This window comes from Miniopterus schreibersii (genome assembly GCF_964146895.1).
Source record: "Miniopterus schreibersii genome assembly, chromosome: 4".
NCBI lineage: Eukaryota > Metazoa > Chordata > Mammalia > Chiroptera > Miniopteridae > Miniopterus > Miniopterus schreibersii.
Genome location: NC_138105.1, coordinates 50,790,657 through 50,806,778, shown reverse-complemented (window position 1 = coordinate 50,806,778; position 16,122 = coordinate 50,790,657). Strand labels below are relative to the sequence as shown.

Genomic DNA, 16,122 nt, shown 5'->3' with positions numbered 1-16,122 from the left:
TACCTACTGTAACACCAAGATTTCGTGCCCTCAGTTACAAATGCTGTATCTGAAAGTTCAGCCCCAAACAAATGAGACCAGTTGGAACAGCAGGCGTCAACTCCTTCCCATCTTGCCTGCTTTCCTCACTGGTTTTCTTGAAAGTCATTTTCCAAGCTGTGATATTGTGATCTATAATAAGAAATATTTATTTGCTCTTCAGCCCTGTTTCTAGCACAGAGCCCGTAAAATCCTGAGAATTTCCAAAGTGTTGAGAGTGATAAAGGTGTCTTTTATTATCTTAATGAGTCTACTTTAGATCGCACCCTAGGGTGATGGCTGGTTGCCAGGAAAACCAACAATGTGATCAGAGGTTTGAAACCTCTAATCCTCTCACTTTCAAGGTGGGAAGAGGGATTGGAGAATGAGTTCAATTTTCTATGGCCAATGACTAAATCAATCATGACTAGGTAATGAAGCCTCCATAGAAAAACAAAACAAAACAGGAGAACAGCTCAATGGTCCTTTTTTTTTTTGGAGAGCTTCTAGTTAAGAAACCAGAATGCTTCCATGTGCCACCTTGCCAAGCCCCATGTTCCTGGAGAGCAGAATATCCTTTGTTTGGGACCTCGACTCAAGCAAAAGATATCTCTTCATCTGGCTATTGATTCATATCCTTTAGTATCCTTTAATATCCTTTGTAATAAGTTGGTAGTCCAGTAACTTATTTCTCTGAGTTCCATGAGCCATTCAAGTAAATTAATTGATCCCATGAAGAGGGTTGTGGAGACCTCTGGTTTATAGCCAGTTGCATTCTGAGTTGGAGGGGGACATTGGACTCTTTAGTGGGTTGGTCAGAAACACAGATAACTGTCTCTGCTTACAGTGGTGTCTGAAGTGTGTATGTGTGTGTGAAGGGGTGGGTAGTCTTATGGGATTAAATCCTTTACCTGTGAAATCTGATTCTATTTCTGGATAGATAGTGTCATAATTGAGTTGAATTTTGGGACACCTGACTGGGTGTGTCTAGGAACTCAATTTATAAGCCTTCACCCATATCTATTTGCCAACTGGGTTTGAACCAGAACTAAGCATGGCTCTGCTTCTAACGAGTGCCAACAATAATCAAACCATGAGCTCCCCAATCTCTTCAACCTTTTTTCCAACAGTTTCTTAATTTACTTCCAAGACACATATTTCCCATCACAGGGTGCTCTTCTTTTCTCTACTTTTTAACATCAGCTCCAAGGTTCTGACCTCATATCCATCTATACTCATTCCTTAGGTGACCTCATCAAGCTCACATTTAAGGCTTTAAATAAAGTCTATGCACTTTGATGTTATCTAAATATACAGGTTTGGCCTGTCATTTTCCTCTGAGCTCCAGATTTATAACTTGCATATTGACTTCCATCTGGATAACTGTATTGAAGTTAACTTGTCAAAAATGCAAAAAACAAAAAACATATTAATCTCATTCAATCTCCAAATGTGCTGCTTCTCCATTGCAGTTAATATCATGACCACATATCTAAGTGTTTCTGTGGGGGTCCAGAATGAGTCTCCTCAAGGTGTGTCTCTGTGCCATGTAGATTGTTTTGAGCTAAAGGCAACTTGAGCAGCAAGTTCAAGAGAGACTTTTGCTCCCACCCCCTTAGTTACCTAGAACAATTTAAATTAGCAGCCTGGACCATAAGAGGTTATCAGAGATAACATTTGACCTATCTACAACACAAGGCAAACTTCTATTTACTAAAAGTCTGCTCTTCTTAAGGTCCTTCAATAAACTTTGGAAGCCCCCAATGCCCTTTATCTCACCCATACCTCATGATGTCTTATACACCCATATTCCCTTTTTATCTCTGAACCTCTTATCATTGTGGGGTCTCTAGCTCTCTCATATATGTGGAGTTCCCATACATATGTATTATTAAATTTGGTTATTTTTTCTTGCTAATATGTCTCATGTCTCTTTGATTATTAGACCAGTCAGAAGAATCTTGAGGGTAGAGGAAAGTTTATTTCTCCCACATATATCCTTTAAATTCCTTGGGTTAATTTTTTTTTTTTTAATTTTTTTTCTCTCATACTCACATACCTTTTTTCAGTGACATCATCAGATCTATTCCAAATCTGATCACTTCTTTACCTCTTCACCATTAATCTATATTTTCAGTGACCATTATCTCTTCCCTAGACTATTAAAATATTTTTTAAAGATCTTAGTTCTTCCAGTCACTTTAAAACAGATCAGAAGGTGCCAGTTTATACACTAAACATTTTGATAGATTCTCATTACACTTAGGACGAAAATTCAAATATGTAGGTCTACAGAGCTCTATGAGATCTGACCCCAATACACCTCTCCAAACTCAAATCTGCCACTCTTCTCTTAATTCATACCAAACACACTAGCCATCTTGCTGTTCTTGTAGGAAGCCAAGAAAGTCTCTGCCTCCTTTTTGTAAATCATAGAGTAAATTAACATATATATTAGTATAAAAATGAATAGGTGTATATTAATTAAACATTCAATTGTATATCATTAATTCAACTAAATAACTAAAATTTGAATTAAATCAGAAGCAAAACAAAGTTATAATTATAAAAATAATATCAAGTCTATTTTGCTAATGTCCATAGTCATCAAATTAACCATTAAGAGTATAAAATAATAACAGCTTTCTATACCACTAATAAGGTAAATTAAATAGATGATCTGATTAAATTTTTTAAATGTTTTTATATTTTTAGTTTCTAAAATTGATGCGGTTGCCTATTTGTTGACATTCTTAAGCTTAAAAAGTAATTTTAATTTCCTATGCTTTAATTTTTTAATTAGAATGAGTTACTTTGCAATGATTCCTGATGAGAAAATGGTACAGCTTACAGTATTTATTTAACTCAAACACTTTTTTTAATTGAAAAAGGTTTCACATTAAAAGTAAGTCCCAAGACGAAAAAAACTAAAAAACAAACAAGCAAAGAAATGAAACTTTGCCTTCCCAGTCAACGATGATATTCTTTGAATATCGAGTGAAGAAAGAAGTAATTATAGCAACACCACAATTCTTACCATTCACTTGGAAGATGTGAGTCTGATAGATTTGTTCATATCCATCTGCATAGCAGGTGTAATTGCCCATGTGAGTTGTGGTAACCTTAGTAATGTACAAGGATCCATCATCTCCAAAGTCCTATAGAAAAAAAGTAAAATTTAAAAAGTGACTGTATTTAATGTATTTTTTAACAATTTACTTTTTTTAAAAAGTGTATTCAGGAGTAAAGTAAATAGAGATCAAAATAATCATTGCTACTCCTATAAAGTTAGGAGACCTGAAATTACCATTTATATAAGACATGTTTAGTTTAAAAAGTGTAATCTCACTCATAAACATAGCTTTTTAGTATTTATCTGAAATATATGAGTTTATGTATAAACTAATTCAATGTCCACACGTTTTTTTCTAATCCAGTTTACATTTTAATTAATAAAGCTATAACAAGATATTTTTCTTGTTTGTAGGTAAAGCAATAGCTCTTAAGTCCATTATTTACACTTGTAATTGTTTATTAAGTTTTATATCCTTTTTAAAAATATATATTTTTATTGATTTCAGAAAGAGGAAAGGAGATGGAGAGAGAGAGAAACATCAATGATGAGAGAGTCATCAGTGATCAGATGCCTCCTGCACGCCCCCCACTGGGGATACAGCCTGAAACCAGGGCATGTGCCCTGATGGGGAATCAAACCCTGATCGCCTGGATCAGAGGCCAATGCTGAACTGTTGAGCCATGGCCAGCCAAGCTAGTTTTATATCCTTTAATTCTATATTTACCCAGAAAAAAAGTATTAAAGCAATGTGGTCTTAGATAAAATTTATAGCCATACTGACAGAACAGGATTGTTTTTATACCCAGAAACAATCAATACATTAGAAAAACATTACAATAACATTTCAAAGCTATGGGTACAATTGCATAACCACTTTGAAGAAAGAAGAAGGAAGGAAGGAAGGAAGGAAGGAAGGAAGGAAGGAAGGGAGGGAGGGAGGGAGGGAGGGAGGGAGGGAGGGAGGGAGGGAGGGAGGGGAGGGGAGGGGAGGGGAGGGGAGGGGAGGGGAGGGGAGGGGAGGGGAGGGGAGGGGAGGGGAGGGGAGGGAAGGGAAGGGAAGGGAAGGGAAGGGAAGGGAAGGGAAGGGAAGGGAAGGGAAGGGAAGGGAAGGGAAGGGAAGGGAGGGAGGGAGGGAGGGAGGGAGGGAGGGAGGGAGGGAGGGAGGGAGGGAGGGAGGGAGGGAGGAAGGGAGGAAGGGAGGGAGAAAGAAAGGAAGAATTGCACACTTATTTGTCAAAATCAAATTCAAGAAGCACCTTTGGATCAGTAAAGACCAGAAAATCTCTTCCTTAAAGGTAATGGATATACTGGCAAAACTGGCAAAATCAGCTTTTTCAGAACTCTGGAAATAGGCAAAAGCTTGCACCAATCCATACACCACCAAGTGTAGTAACCACTTCACGATGTAAATCACACCATGATGTATGTCAATTATTTTTCAACAACAATAAAACTGGTGAAAAAAAGGGGCTGACTCTCAGTAAACAGTGGGATTAGTGTCGTCTCTCTCTCCACAGCGGCCTAGGAAGCCTTGACCCCCAGCTGCGTACTTATCACCCTAGCAGACACCTAGGGGTAAGGGCGAGTTTGGAGGTTCTCCAGCACCTCATCTGTGTAAACAGCTCTACCTCTAAGGCCTTGATTGGAAAGAAAGAAAGAAAGAAAGAAAGAAGAGAGAGAGAGAGAGAGAGAGAGAGAGAGAGAGAGAGAGAGAGAGAGAAAGAAAGAGAAAGAAAGAAAGAAAGAAAGAAAGAAAGAAAGAAAGAAAGAAAGAAAGAAAGAAAGAAAGAAAGAAAGAAAGAAAGAAAGAAAGAAAGAAAGAAAAACACAAAAAACAGTTGTTTAACATTACAGCTTCCTGTGATGGAGAAGTTGTAAATGACAATCGCCACAACAAAAACATTTGAACAGAGAAACAGAAATGGGATATCCACAGGGAGAACACGAACTAGAAGAAGGGAAGGAGAAAGAAGCAGGGAGAAGAGGAGGAGAGGGGGGAAGAGACAGGGGAGCCCACGAGCTGGGGCCAGAGGAGAAAGGGCAGGAGGCTGTGGCCAGCATATTATTTAGTGAAGAATAGCATTCCCTTAATCCTATCAAATAAAATAAAATTCCTGAACATCACTTTATACAAGATTAATCATACCCCATTTTCTACAGCTCCCAGGGGAAACTCTTGGAGTTACAGGGAAATCCTCAAGACCTGCACAATAGGAAAGGGTTTGGAGTTTGAACCCCAACAAGGAAGTTGCTGTGTAATATAAACGTGTGATAAAACTCTCTGCATTACCACAGGCCACCATTAAAAACATTGCTAAGGGAGGAGCACTTAGGCTAGAGAATGGAAATGCCAAACAGAATAGTTGACATGTGGTCGTGTATAATGTTGAAAGCGAAACTTCTGTAAAAGTCAATTCCAGACGATTAGAGCTAAAAATATTTTGAGAAAGACTCTGAGCCCAAGATAATTATGGGTTACCGTAAATATATAGTAAGATATCCAGTGTGCACAGCGTAGACAAGCACAAAGAGCAGGCACATGCAGGAAAGATTCATCCCAAGCAGAACAAATCATGCTCAGAACAGGCATGCATCCCTTCACTGGACAGGAATAATCAGAAAGAATTGTAAAAGCCCAAAGTATATCTGATATTTGCAATTATCTTCATATTCATATATGCCAAACTGTAAGTACATCTTTTAAAGTAGATTTTCAAAAAATCCCTTTTAAATCTCCATAAAATCTGACATAAACATGTGTTGATCTACACAGATTTCTAGAAAGCATGGTCCTTCCCTATTTAATAAAGATTCCTTCACTCAGTGATGTGAAAAATATCCAAGAGTATAACCTTGAGAATGTTTAAACACCCGATGATGTGAAAATTATCCAAGAATATAACCTTGAAGATGTTTAAACACCCAATGATGTGAAAATTATCCAAGAATATAACCTTGAGAATGCTTATTCAAGGTATTTTATTGCTATCTGTGTTATTCTGCAGCATGAAATCCCTTTAACTTAGAATATTCTCTAAATTAGAATATGAGTGGCCTCTTCTAATCTGTGTATCTTTATTCATGTTTTTTCCTTTCTTCTAAATGGAAGCATTGTCTTCCAGACTCATTTTATCTCAATATACAACTTTATAATCACTTTTCAGACAGTTTTTCTGAATAAGCAAGACTAATATTCCCTCACCACTCTGAATAAAGCATGGATCTTTTCACTATACTCAAAATAAAACCCAATAAATATTTATTGAGCACTTAAATATTCCAGGCACTGTGCTAAATAATTTAAATTACCAGATTTCACCCTTTAAACAACCTTTTCAAAATGCACTACTACTGGTCCCATTTTACATATAAGAAAACTGAAATATGCTGATGTTAAGTTTCAAGTCACCAGCTGCTATGGTCTGAATGTGTTTTCTTCCCAGTTCATTTGTTGAAAATCTAATGTCCAATGTGACAGTGGTAGGAGGCAAGGCCTTAGGGAGATGATTAGGTCATGAAGATGGAGCCTTCATAAATGGGATTAGTGTTCCTTTAATTGAACCCCCCCCCCCCCAGAGATCTCTTGCCCTTTTTACCATCTGAGGACACAGGGAGAAGGCACCAGCTAAGAAACAGGAAGAGGGCTCTCACCAGAACATTAAAGTGCTGGCATCTTGATCTTGGGCTTCTCAACCTTAGAAGTGTGAGAAATACACTTCTGTCGTTTATGCTACCCAGTTTGAAGTACTTTGTTAGAGCAAATCAATAGACTAAGACACCGACCAAAGCAAGGGTCTAAGATTAGCATCCAAAGGGTCAGACTACAGAATTGAACTACTTTTGTTATTACGTACTTCTTAACACATCTTCCTCTTTCCAGATTCTCCATTATTTCAACCAAACCTCAAAATTATCTGTGCTTTTCTTTTAGTACAGATACATCAGTCTACTCCTTATCTCCGTCCTGATTCAGCATTTCTAATATTTTAATAGTTCATTTCAGGATCTAAATCAAATGTGCAGTTTCCATGCTCAGGCACAGTTGAGAGTTACGGCCTTAGAACAGACACTCCCGAATTCAGGGATCCAAGCTTATACTTATTCTGAACTCCCATTACACCTTTGTAATCTTGCTGCCAATACACTCCATAAATATTTCTTTCCCAATTAAATCTTTATTAGCTTCTACACCATTAAAAAGTTGCCTCAAGGCACTGGTGTCTGGAAAGTCGATAGAAAAACTTAAACCCATTTATTTGGCTGAGTTGATTGCTTCTCTTCAAGGCAGCTCAACGAGGAACTGTGGGGAGAAAAAAATCTGTAGGACATTTCTAAAATTTTGAAAATGTTATGGCTACTATTAACTGTAATCAATTGTATAAGAGTAATAATCAAACATTTAGCAACCTATACATGATGATCAATAAGAATATACAAGGCAGTAAACATCAGTAAGGATTATTCTAGAACATAACAGCTGAATTCATGCCTATATGTAACCACAAGAATTTGTCCTAATCTGAATGATACATCCTGTCCATTAGAAAGGGTAATTTTTAAACTTAAGTTTATTTTCCCATTTCATGTTATCTACCTCCTGGTAATTCTGAATTCTATGGTGCCAGTGATAGTGGGGAAAGCATATAATAAAAATAGAGCCACAGATGTTTAATAATTATTCACCTTACTAACTATGGATAAGAAGTTTTCTTATAGGCCCTGGGAAACCGAAAATGAAACAGGGCTGTAAAAAGATAAGATGCCTCCCTGGGTCCACCGCTCAGAAAAGAAATACATTTTGAGAACAGACTAAGGACTGGATACACTTTGACGTGGTTGCTGTGCCCAGACCCCGACCCCCTCCGGGGCTTTGCCTCAAGAACGCTGACCGTTCTTTGGGCTGAGCTGTCTGTAACATCATAGGAGATTAGCCACCTGGTTATTGGACTTAGAGCTCCTGAAGGCTGGACTGCAGACCCCCCTTTCCGTTACACTTGTAGCTCGCAGCTGCACATAGTTATCTTCTCCCTAATCAGCCAACTGGCAAGGAGAGTGAGAGCAGAATTTCCAGGGTGACTGACTGCTCTCCCATTATTTGCCAGCAATAATGGAGTAAATGCTCACATATGATTCAACCCTGTCTCTGCTTAATTTGGCTCAAGTAGTGACAGGTGGCCTCAGACCTCTTGTGTCCGCTCTCACCAGTATTACTACACTTTAAATGGAGTTTTCTGTGTAGTATACATTGTCTTGACATGCACTGACATTAATTTTCTTTCTAGTTTTGAATATGCTAGTATGCTTTTATTTTTTAATATTATTGGGAAAGCTATTTTCCTAGCTTTTTATATGTAAAAAATATGTTTCCATAAAATAGCAATAAAAGTAATTTAAGCAATCATCTACATATTGAAATTGACTAAAGTACTATTATCTCATTTGTGCAATTTTCTAAAAAATATGGGAATTTCTCACTAGCCTATTTACTTAGATATTTAATCAATCATCAAAAATGGCACAGTGAAATGTAAAATTAAATAATATAAATTCAATTTGGTAAATATATTACTTTTAAAACCATTTTTCCTAAAGTAAACCATTTCATATATTAAAAACACACACAATAAAGTAGTAAACTAATATGGACTAAATTTATTATTTCAAATTGATAAGCAAACCAAAACTCAAGCAACTGTATTCTTTGGTAGGAATACCAAAATCAAAATTATAAAACTATGTGTAACAATATTACTTAATGACATATATAAATAATCAGATTAATTATATTTAATTTCACTTAAGAAAATAGCCCTGCAAAAAAGTTTTCATTAAAATAATAGTGAGTAATAAACAAATTAAAAATCTATCACTTATAGAACTAGTATTCAAAGTTTTAAATATACAGAATCTGATTTGCCATGAAGCTGATAAAGTCTAAGTCTCAGAGCTCCTCATTTGTAAAAGTCCTTTCCAAGTATATGAAAACAGCCCTGCAATGTATATACAGTCTTATACAGGGTGTCCCCCAAAAATGTATACACACTTTGAAAAATTATTAACTCCAATGGGTTAAATCTGAAAAGAAAGAAACATTGAGCTATCAGTTGTTAAAGTGTATATACATTTTGGGGGGGGACAACCTGTATTTGTGTAATATTTACAAATATATTTACAATTTTCTGTGATTTCTTATTGTAATAAATATCCGATTGTTATCTGTTATTTATAATTTGTAACATATTTTAAATAAAGCACCTACAAAACAGGTGTTTTAAAATGTCAAGATCCATATAACCTTGAATCATCCCTGACTGTATTAATTCTTTATGTTTTGACAATACCATGCTTTACAGCCAAAGAAACAGAAGTCAGAAAGGTTAATTAACTTCTCTATGAAGGCTATTAAGTTAATGATCCAACACTTAAAACTAGGTCATCTGGCTCTAAGTCCATGTTCTGAAAGTCCATACTTTATAGATACTGGCAGCAACATGAATAAATCCCCAAACACAATGCCAAATATATTTTTATGGTATGACTCAATTTATATAATTCAAAACAGAAAAAAATTGCCCACCCAGGTGTGACTCAGCCATTGAGCATCGACCTATAATGTAGGAAATCGAGATTCAATTCCCTGTCAGGGCACATGCCCGGGTTGAGGGCTCGACCCCCAGTCGGGGGCGTGCAGGAGGCAGCCGACCAATGACTCTCTCATCATTGATGTTTCAATCTCTCTCTCCCCCTCTCCCTTCCTCTCTCCGAAATCAATAAAGATATATTTAAAAAAACAGGAAAAATAAAAATATAACATAAACTGTCTGTTGTAGGTATATGTACATTATATACATTTATTATAAAAAGAAATACAGCAAAGAATTGGTAAGATTATATCTACAGAAGAAAGAGGATGTAATGAAAGGGAGCCTACAAGGGGCTTCAGATGTGTTATCAATGCTAAATTGTTTAACTAAGTATTGAGTCTATAGTTTTCAGTGTATTATTTTACTTTAACTTGTACATATCATCTATATACCTGGGGATGTGTAATACTGAAATATAAAAGATATTAAAAATTATACTAGACCTTCAATCATGTATATCAAAGTACATAGCTTCTAAGTATAGGTAGAAAGTCCCAAGTCTCTTTCTCATTATTCTAAATACTAGATGGCACTTCTTAAAAATTTAATGAAAAAAATACCACTTAGATATTAAACTATATTTTGGCATATTTTGAAAGAGAATTAATCCTTATTTTGATTACAAAATATTAATTACATAATACCTAAAGATTCCTGGAATCCTTCTAACTAATATAATCAATGAATTAATAATGTATATTACAGAGTTCTGGCTCCTTTTAGGATAGATTGATAGAAAGAATGTCATACCTATTCAAACAAGAAGAAGCTGGGCAATCTGAAAAATTATACTGATCTTGAACTCATCAGAATTCTGGCTCCCAAGTACAAATGATTAGAGTAAAACCTGAGTAAAGGTGGAGTGAGCCTCCAGAAAGAGACAAGGCAATAATAGCACAGGAAATCACTATCTAGTTTAGGCAATCACCTATGTTAGTGCACTGGAAAAAAACTAGGCTTTCATACAAACAGGCACACACAAAAAATCAACTAAACTTTTAATAAATTGTTAAAAGCTAAACATGTACAGTTGTGAGTGTATAGACTCCTGAGATCACAAACACTTGGCAGCCTCTTGTCCACGAGCCTCACTATTTGCTCTTGAGAGAGACTGGGAGCGGGAGAGATCAGAGAAAGCGTCCCTCTGAGCGTAGTTCCCTGGTGTAGCAGCTGCTGCTGGGGGAAAAATAATCTTACCTGGATCCTTCTCCCAGTGGAATAAACTCTTAAAATGCTTAAGAAAGGCAGCAAATCCTGCCACTGTGAGTGGATGAACACTCATGGGGTTAGGGAAAAGGAAAGAGGCAAGTAATCCTCCTACTTCCACAAAATTACAGGTCCTTTACCACCGGGGGCAGGCAGGGCTCCTGAGAAAACTCAGCTCTGAAGACTAGTTCACAGGAACTGCCGAAGGCTGAGGCTGATGGAGACGAAGGCAGAAGGCTTCCTTGCTCCGCACAACCCTGGCTAACGAGGCCTGGGAAACGGGCAAGAGCAGGAGGCCAGTCGGGGAGGAATGAGAGCACGGACAGACAAGGTCTCTGAGGAGCAGGCTCGCAGGGAAGCATCAACTTAAGGTGGAAGAAGCAGAGCCAAGAATTTGCTCAGAGGATGAACCTAGCTCTAATCCTAACCGCAAGGTGCCGCCAGAGGTGCACTGAAGCTAATCCTAGCAACCAACAAAACTGAAACCTAGCACACCTCCTCAATAAAGGCCTAGCAGGAAGAGAGGCATGCCTATGCCCAGGCACAAATTCTGTTTACCTCAATCTCTACTACCCTACACAGAAGATGTAGATTTCAACTAAAAATTATGTGACACACAAAATGAAACGGAGTAATAAACTGCTGTTGAGAGACAAAACAATCAATAGAACTAATCCCAAATATAAATCTATTGTTGGAAAAGTTATACAGGAGATTTAAAATAACTACAATTAATATATCCCAGGTTCCAGTGAAAAACTAGATGTTAATGAATAGATGGGTAATTTCAGCAGAGAAAGAGAAACAATAAGAAAGTATCAGTGACCTTGAATATAGGTCGATAGACATTACTCAAATGGAAATATAAAGAGGAAATTGGTGGAAAAAAAAAGAAAAGAGTCCAAGAAATGTAGATCAAAATCAGTCTAAAATATGTAATTAGAATCCTAGAAGGAAAAAGTGGGAGAATGGAAAGAAAAATATTTGAAAATGCATGGTCAAGAATTTTCCAAGAGTAACAAATTAAATATTATCTTAGAAATGTATTCATACTACTGAAGACAAATGATAAGGAGATATGTCAAAGACTGTCAGAGGAAAGTTCATAATCATCTTCAAAAAATGGGGAGTCTTTCGGGTTTTTAATAACAGGTATAACCAGAGTAGAAGTATCAACATACCTGAAAGAAATTATGTATAATTTAGAGGAGTAAATGATCTACCAAAGAAGTTAAGAAAAGTCAGAGAAGTGAGGTGACAATATCAGTTCTCCAGAATAAAGTATGCTTTGCCTGGCTAAGAGAATTTGAATCATCTAGAGCCTTATAGTAAAAATCAATCAATCAATCAACCAATCAATCATCAATCAGTCAATTAATTGTAGGAGCATGTATAAATAACAAATATAATTTTAAAAGGAAATAATCAATCTGATACTATTATATACTGAAATGCTAAAACTCATCATTCCTTGGTATTTGAATTCAAATAATATTTCTGATTATTTTCTTTCCAATAGCATTTGTTTCTTCTATGTGATTTTGATAATATCTTTCAAATACCACCTTCTTAGGTTGAATTTACTATTTACTTGAGTTTAATATCCATTTAGAGTATTTTTAAAATAATTGATTAAATTAGCAAATAATATTATGCAAAAATCCACTCTACATTATTTTCATGAATCATCTATAAGTTAACAGTTTACCCAATAGCTTATCATATAGGAGTGAGAAAACTTAGCCAAGATCGGTCAAATCAATCCAGGTCAACAGGACCTCCAAGTTGACCCAAAATTTTGCAAGAAATAATGAATGGTTGTGATTTTCAGTCACTAAAATTTGAAGTAACATGTCATGTAAATTGCAATATAGTTCTAGTATAACTTTTTAACTGGCTGAAGTTTTCTCTTTCACTAGATTTTTTCAATTTTTAAAATTTTGTTTTGTTTTTTTTCTTACGAAATAATGTCCATAGCACTTCACTGGAGTTACCCCATAGGCAAGCTGAATTGAGAACCAAAACACACACACACACACACACACTTACACACACACACACACACACACACACACACACACACACACACACAGGGATTTGTATATGAGGTGGTCACATGGCTTTCTCAATAGCTAGAGACCAGTTTTCTTCATACCGGCAATGAGAGATTATGAATCTAAATTGCATTACAACCAAAATACAGAATATTGTATACCATGAAATTTTTAAGTTAAAAGCTAAAATATAAAATCCATAAATGTTGAGTCTACCAAATGGTATAACTGATTAAAAAATAAGAGTTAAACATATAGTTATTCAATCAGTAATCTGATTTCCTCATTAAGAGACATTGCAAGGGTTAAATAAAATGTTTTAGAAATCATTTGAAATTTTTATAATAAAAATTTGATAATTTAATACATTTAGACTTTCTGACTGCTTTGCAAAGTATGCACTGACCCACAGTTTGTTATAATATAATATCTTTGATGGCTCTGTCAACTAGGCAATAAAGAATAAATGCACAAAACTGAACAGTCCTATGTTCTGAATCATTCTGAAAACTTGGGGAAAGAACCTGTGACTTAACAATTAGTTAATAAATATAGTTTATATGAAAAATTTCATGAGTTGCTCTTCTGCATGCAGAGAGATGATACGGCTGTTGTTGGCTCAGCTGCCCTTTATAAGTCAGGAGAGAACTGGGAGTATCGTTCTGCTAATTGCATGCACCACAGCTAAAATATATATTATGTCCTAAAACAATGACTCTTTTTTTCATATTTATGCAGTTTGTCTGTGAGATGAGAATAAATAAGAATTGTAAAAATGAAGACCATTAGTAAACTTCTCTAAAACAATTTATTTTTTCAGTACATGTTTATGGGGTACCCCCTTTTTGCCAGCCACTGTGAATCTCAACGACCGCGTAGGTGTCTTTTCAGATGTCCTATGGGGAGGATAATTTCCTTTTAACTAATCACAAAGGAAAATATGTAATTGGCATTGAGGACCTGAATAAAGCCAGCTGATTCTTATTCTGCTCCTAACCTTCAATAATTGTCAACTCTCAAATTCCGTGTATGTCTATGTAGAACAATAGATATTTCCAATATTCATGGGAGGCCGATTATTATCTTCAAATGTTTCTTTTTCTTTCTGCTTATTTTTTCTGCTTCCTCCAGCTACGTTGAATGATATTATATAACCACATGGGCATAATACTTTCCCCATCAACCTGTGATTCTGAGAGAAACCTTGTTGTTGCTTTTGTTAACTTTACAACATTTCAAATCCAATTACTTATTTAGGTTATGAGCTTTTTGAAAAATAAAGACTTGGATTTGAAACCCAGCTTTGTCACTGACTGGTTTCAAAAAACTCGAGAAAGCGGTTTCCTCTCTCTAAGCTTCAGTTTCCAAATATGGACAAAATGGGAATAAAAACATTTGCTTATTTCATCTCACAAGTAGATGTAAAGAGAAAACAAAATGATGTTTTGGGAAGCACTTTGCAAATTACAATAAAATATGAGACATAATGTCCTTAATGATAAGGAATTAATATTTCATATACTGTGTTTGCACATCTAATTTTTCATGCATTGCAGGTTTCTAAATGGGAGTAAATTTGTTAAAGTAATAAAAACTAGAATTTTATAATTACTTCTAATAGTTCATCCAACATCAACAATTAGTATATTTTTCACGTAGTTGGTAAACTTACAATGTTCTGAAGTTCTTTTTAAGTGAAGCTGGCTCTTCTTGACTCCCAGTGGGAGGATTGCCTCGCTAATGATCTCTTTTCTTTGGGCTACACAGGCTCAGATAGCTTTATTGTTCAGATAATAGTTTCCCATTTAGAGAAAAATAGGAAAGAAAAGAGTAACTGGAAATAAGGCTATATTTCATCATTTGGAAATTTTCTACACATTTCTAAAATCATGCAAGTGCTAAAATAAAATGTCATGACTATCTTAAAATCATAATATAATAGCTCTCTATATTATATTACAATGCCTTAATAAAAAATAGCAGTATGTATTCTTTAAACATATTTCACACCTTAGGTTAACACTTATAGGGGAAAAAGAACATGTGGTACAATGACTCATAAAGGCAGATTGAAAACAGTACAGGTATTTGTTGAAAAAGAGATCCATGTATGAATGTACCCAGGCAGTTCAAATTTGTGCTGTTCAGTGGTCAACTTTGATTATTATTAGCTTTTAAATTTTGAGTAATTATTTTTTAAAATTTATCTTTATTGTTGAAAGTATTACAGATGTTCCCTTAAAAAAAAAAAAAAGTATTGATTTCAGAGAGAGGAAGGGAGAGGGAGAGAGAGATAGAAACATCAATGATGAGAGAGTCATTGATCAGCTGCCTCCTGCACGCCCCCGAATGGGGGTCGAGCCCTCAACCCAGGTGTCTGCTTTGACTGGGAATCAAACTGAAATCTTCTGGATCCTAGGTCAACACTGGACTGCTGAGCCACGCCTGCCAGGCAAGATGTCCCTTTTATTCCCCTCATTGATCCCCTCCACCTGGCATCCGCTCCCACCTCCACCCCCCAGGCCTTCTCTACATTATTGTCTGTGTCCATGGGTTATGCATTTATGCATATAGGCTCTTTGGTTAATCCTCCCCTCCTTCCTCCACCCCTGCATTCCCTCTGATTCCTCAGTCTGTTCCATGCTTCTATGTCTCTGGATTTATTTTGTTCATCAGTGTATTTTGTTCATTACATTTCACATATGAGTGAGATCATGTGGTATCCGTCTTTCTAACCCCATAGTTTTATCCATGAAGGAAGATGCTGTACGGTTCACTGTATGATCTTCAGCACGCAGCACAGAGCCTCAGTACAGGAAGTGCGTAATGGGCACTGGAGTAAATTAATGAAATAGTGAATTGTAATGACTCCTTTTTAAAGATCTCAGGCATTTAGTTTAAAAATTATTTATTGTAAACAACATTTTAAAAACTATATAATGTGGAAAAGTTTATTTTTACCTTTGACTTGACCAGTTAGTAAGTGATGTATCATTAAGTGTGGCAATTTAGTTTTATCAGACATTCTTAGATAACACTTCTCTGGATGTCTGCATTTGTTTGTGTTATTATATAATGTTACGCTGCAGCATTCCACTTTTAAAACCAACGAATCCACATAAAC

At 35.9% G+C, this 16,122-nt stretch overlaps 1 protein-coding gene across 3 annotated transcripts in view; it reads right to left on the bottom strand.

The window, feature by feature from the left end:
* Positions 1–16,122, bottom strand: part of FSTL5 (follistatin like 5) — a 494,012-nt gene that overhangs the window by 134,597 nt on the left and 343,293 nt on the right. For all 3 annotated transcript variants that reach the window (XM_081134469.1, XM_081134467.1, XM_081134468.1), the window contains one exon: positions 3,056–3,176. In XM_081134469.1, coding sequence (XP_080990595.1) covers positions 3,056–3,176 — 121 coding nt within the window. The remainder of the gene's footprint in view (positions 1–3,055; positions 3,177–16,122) is intronic.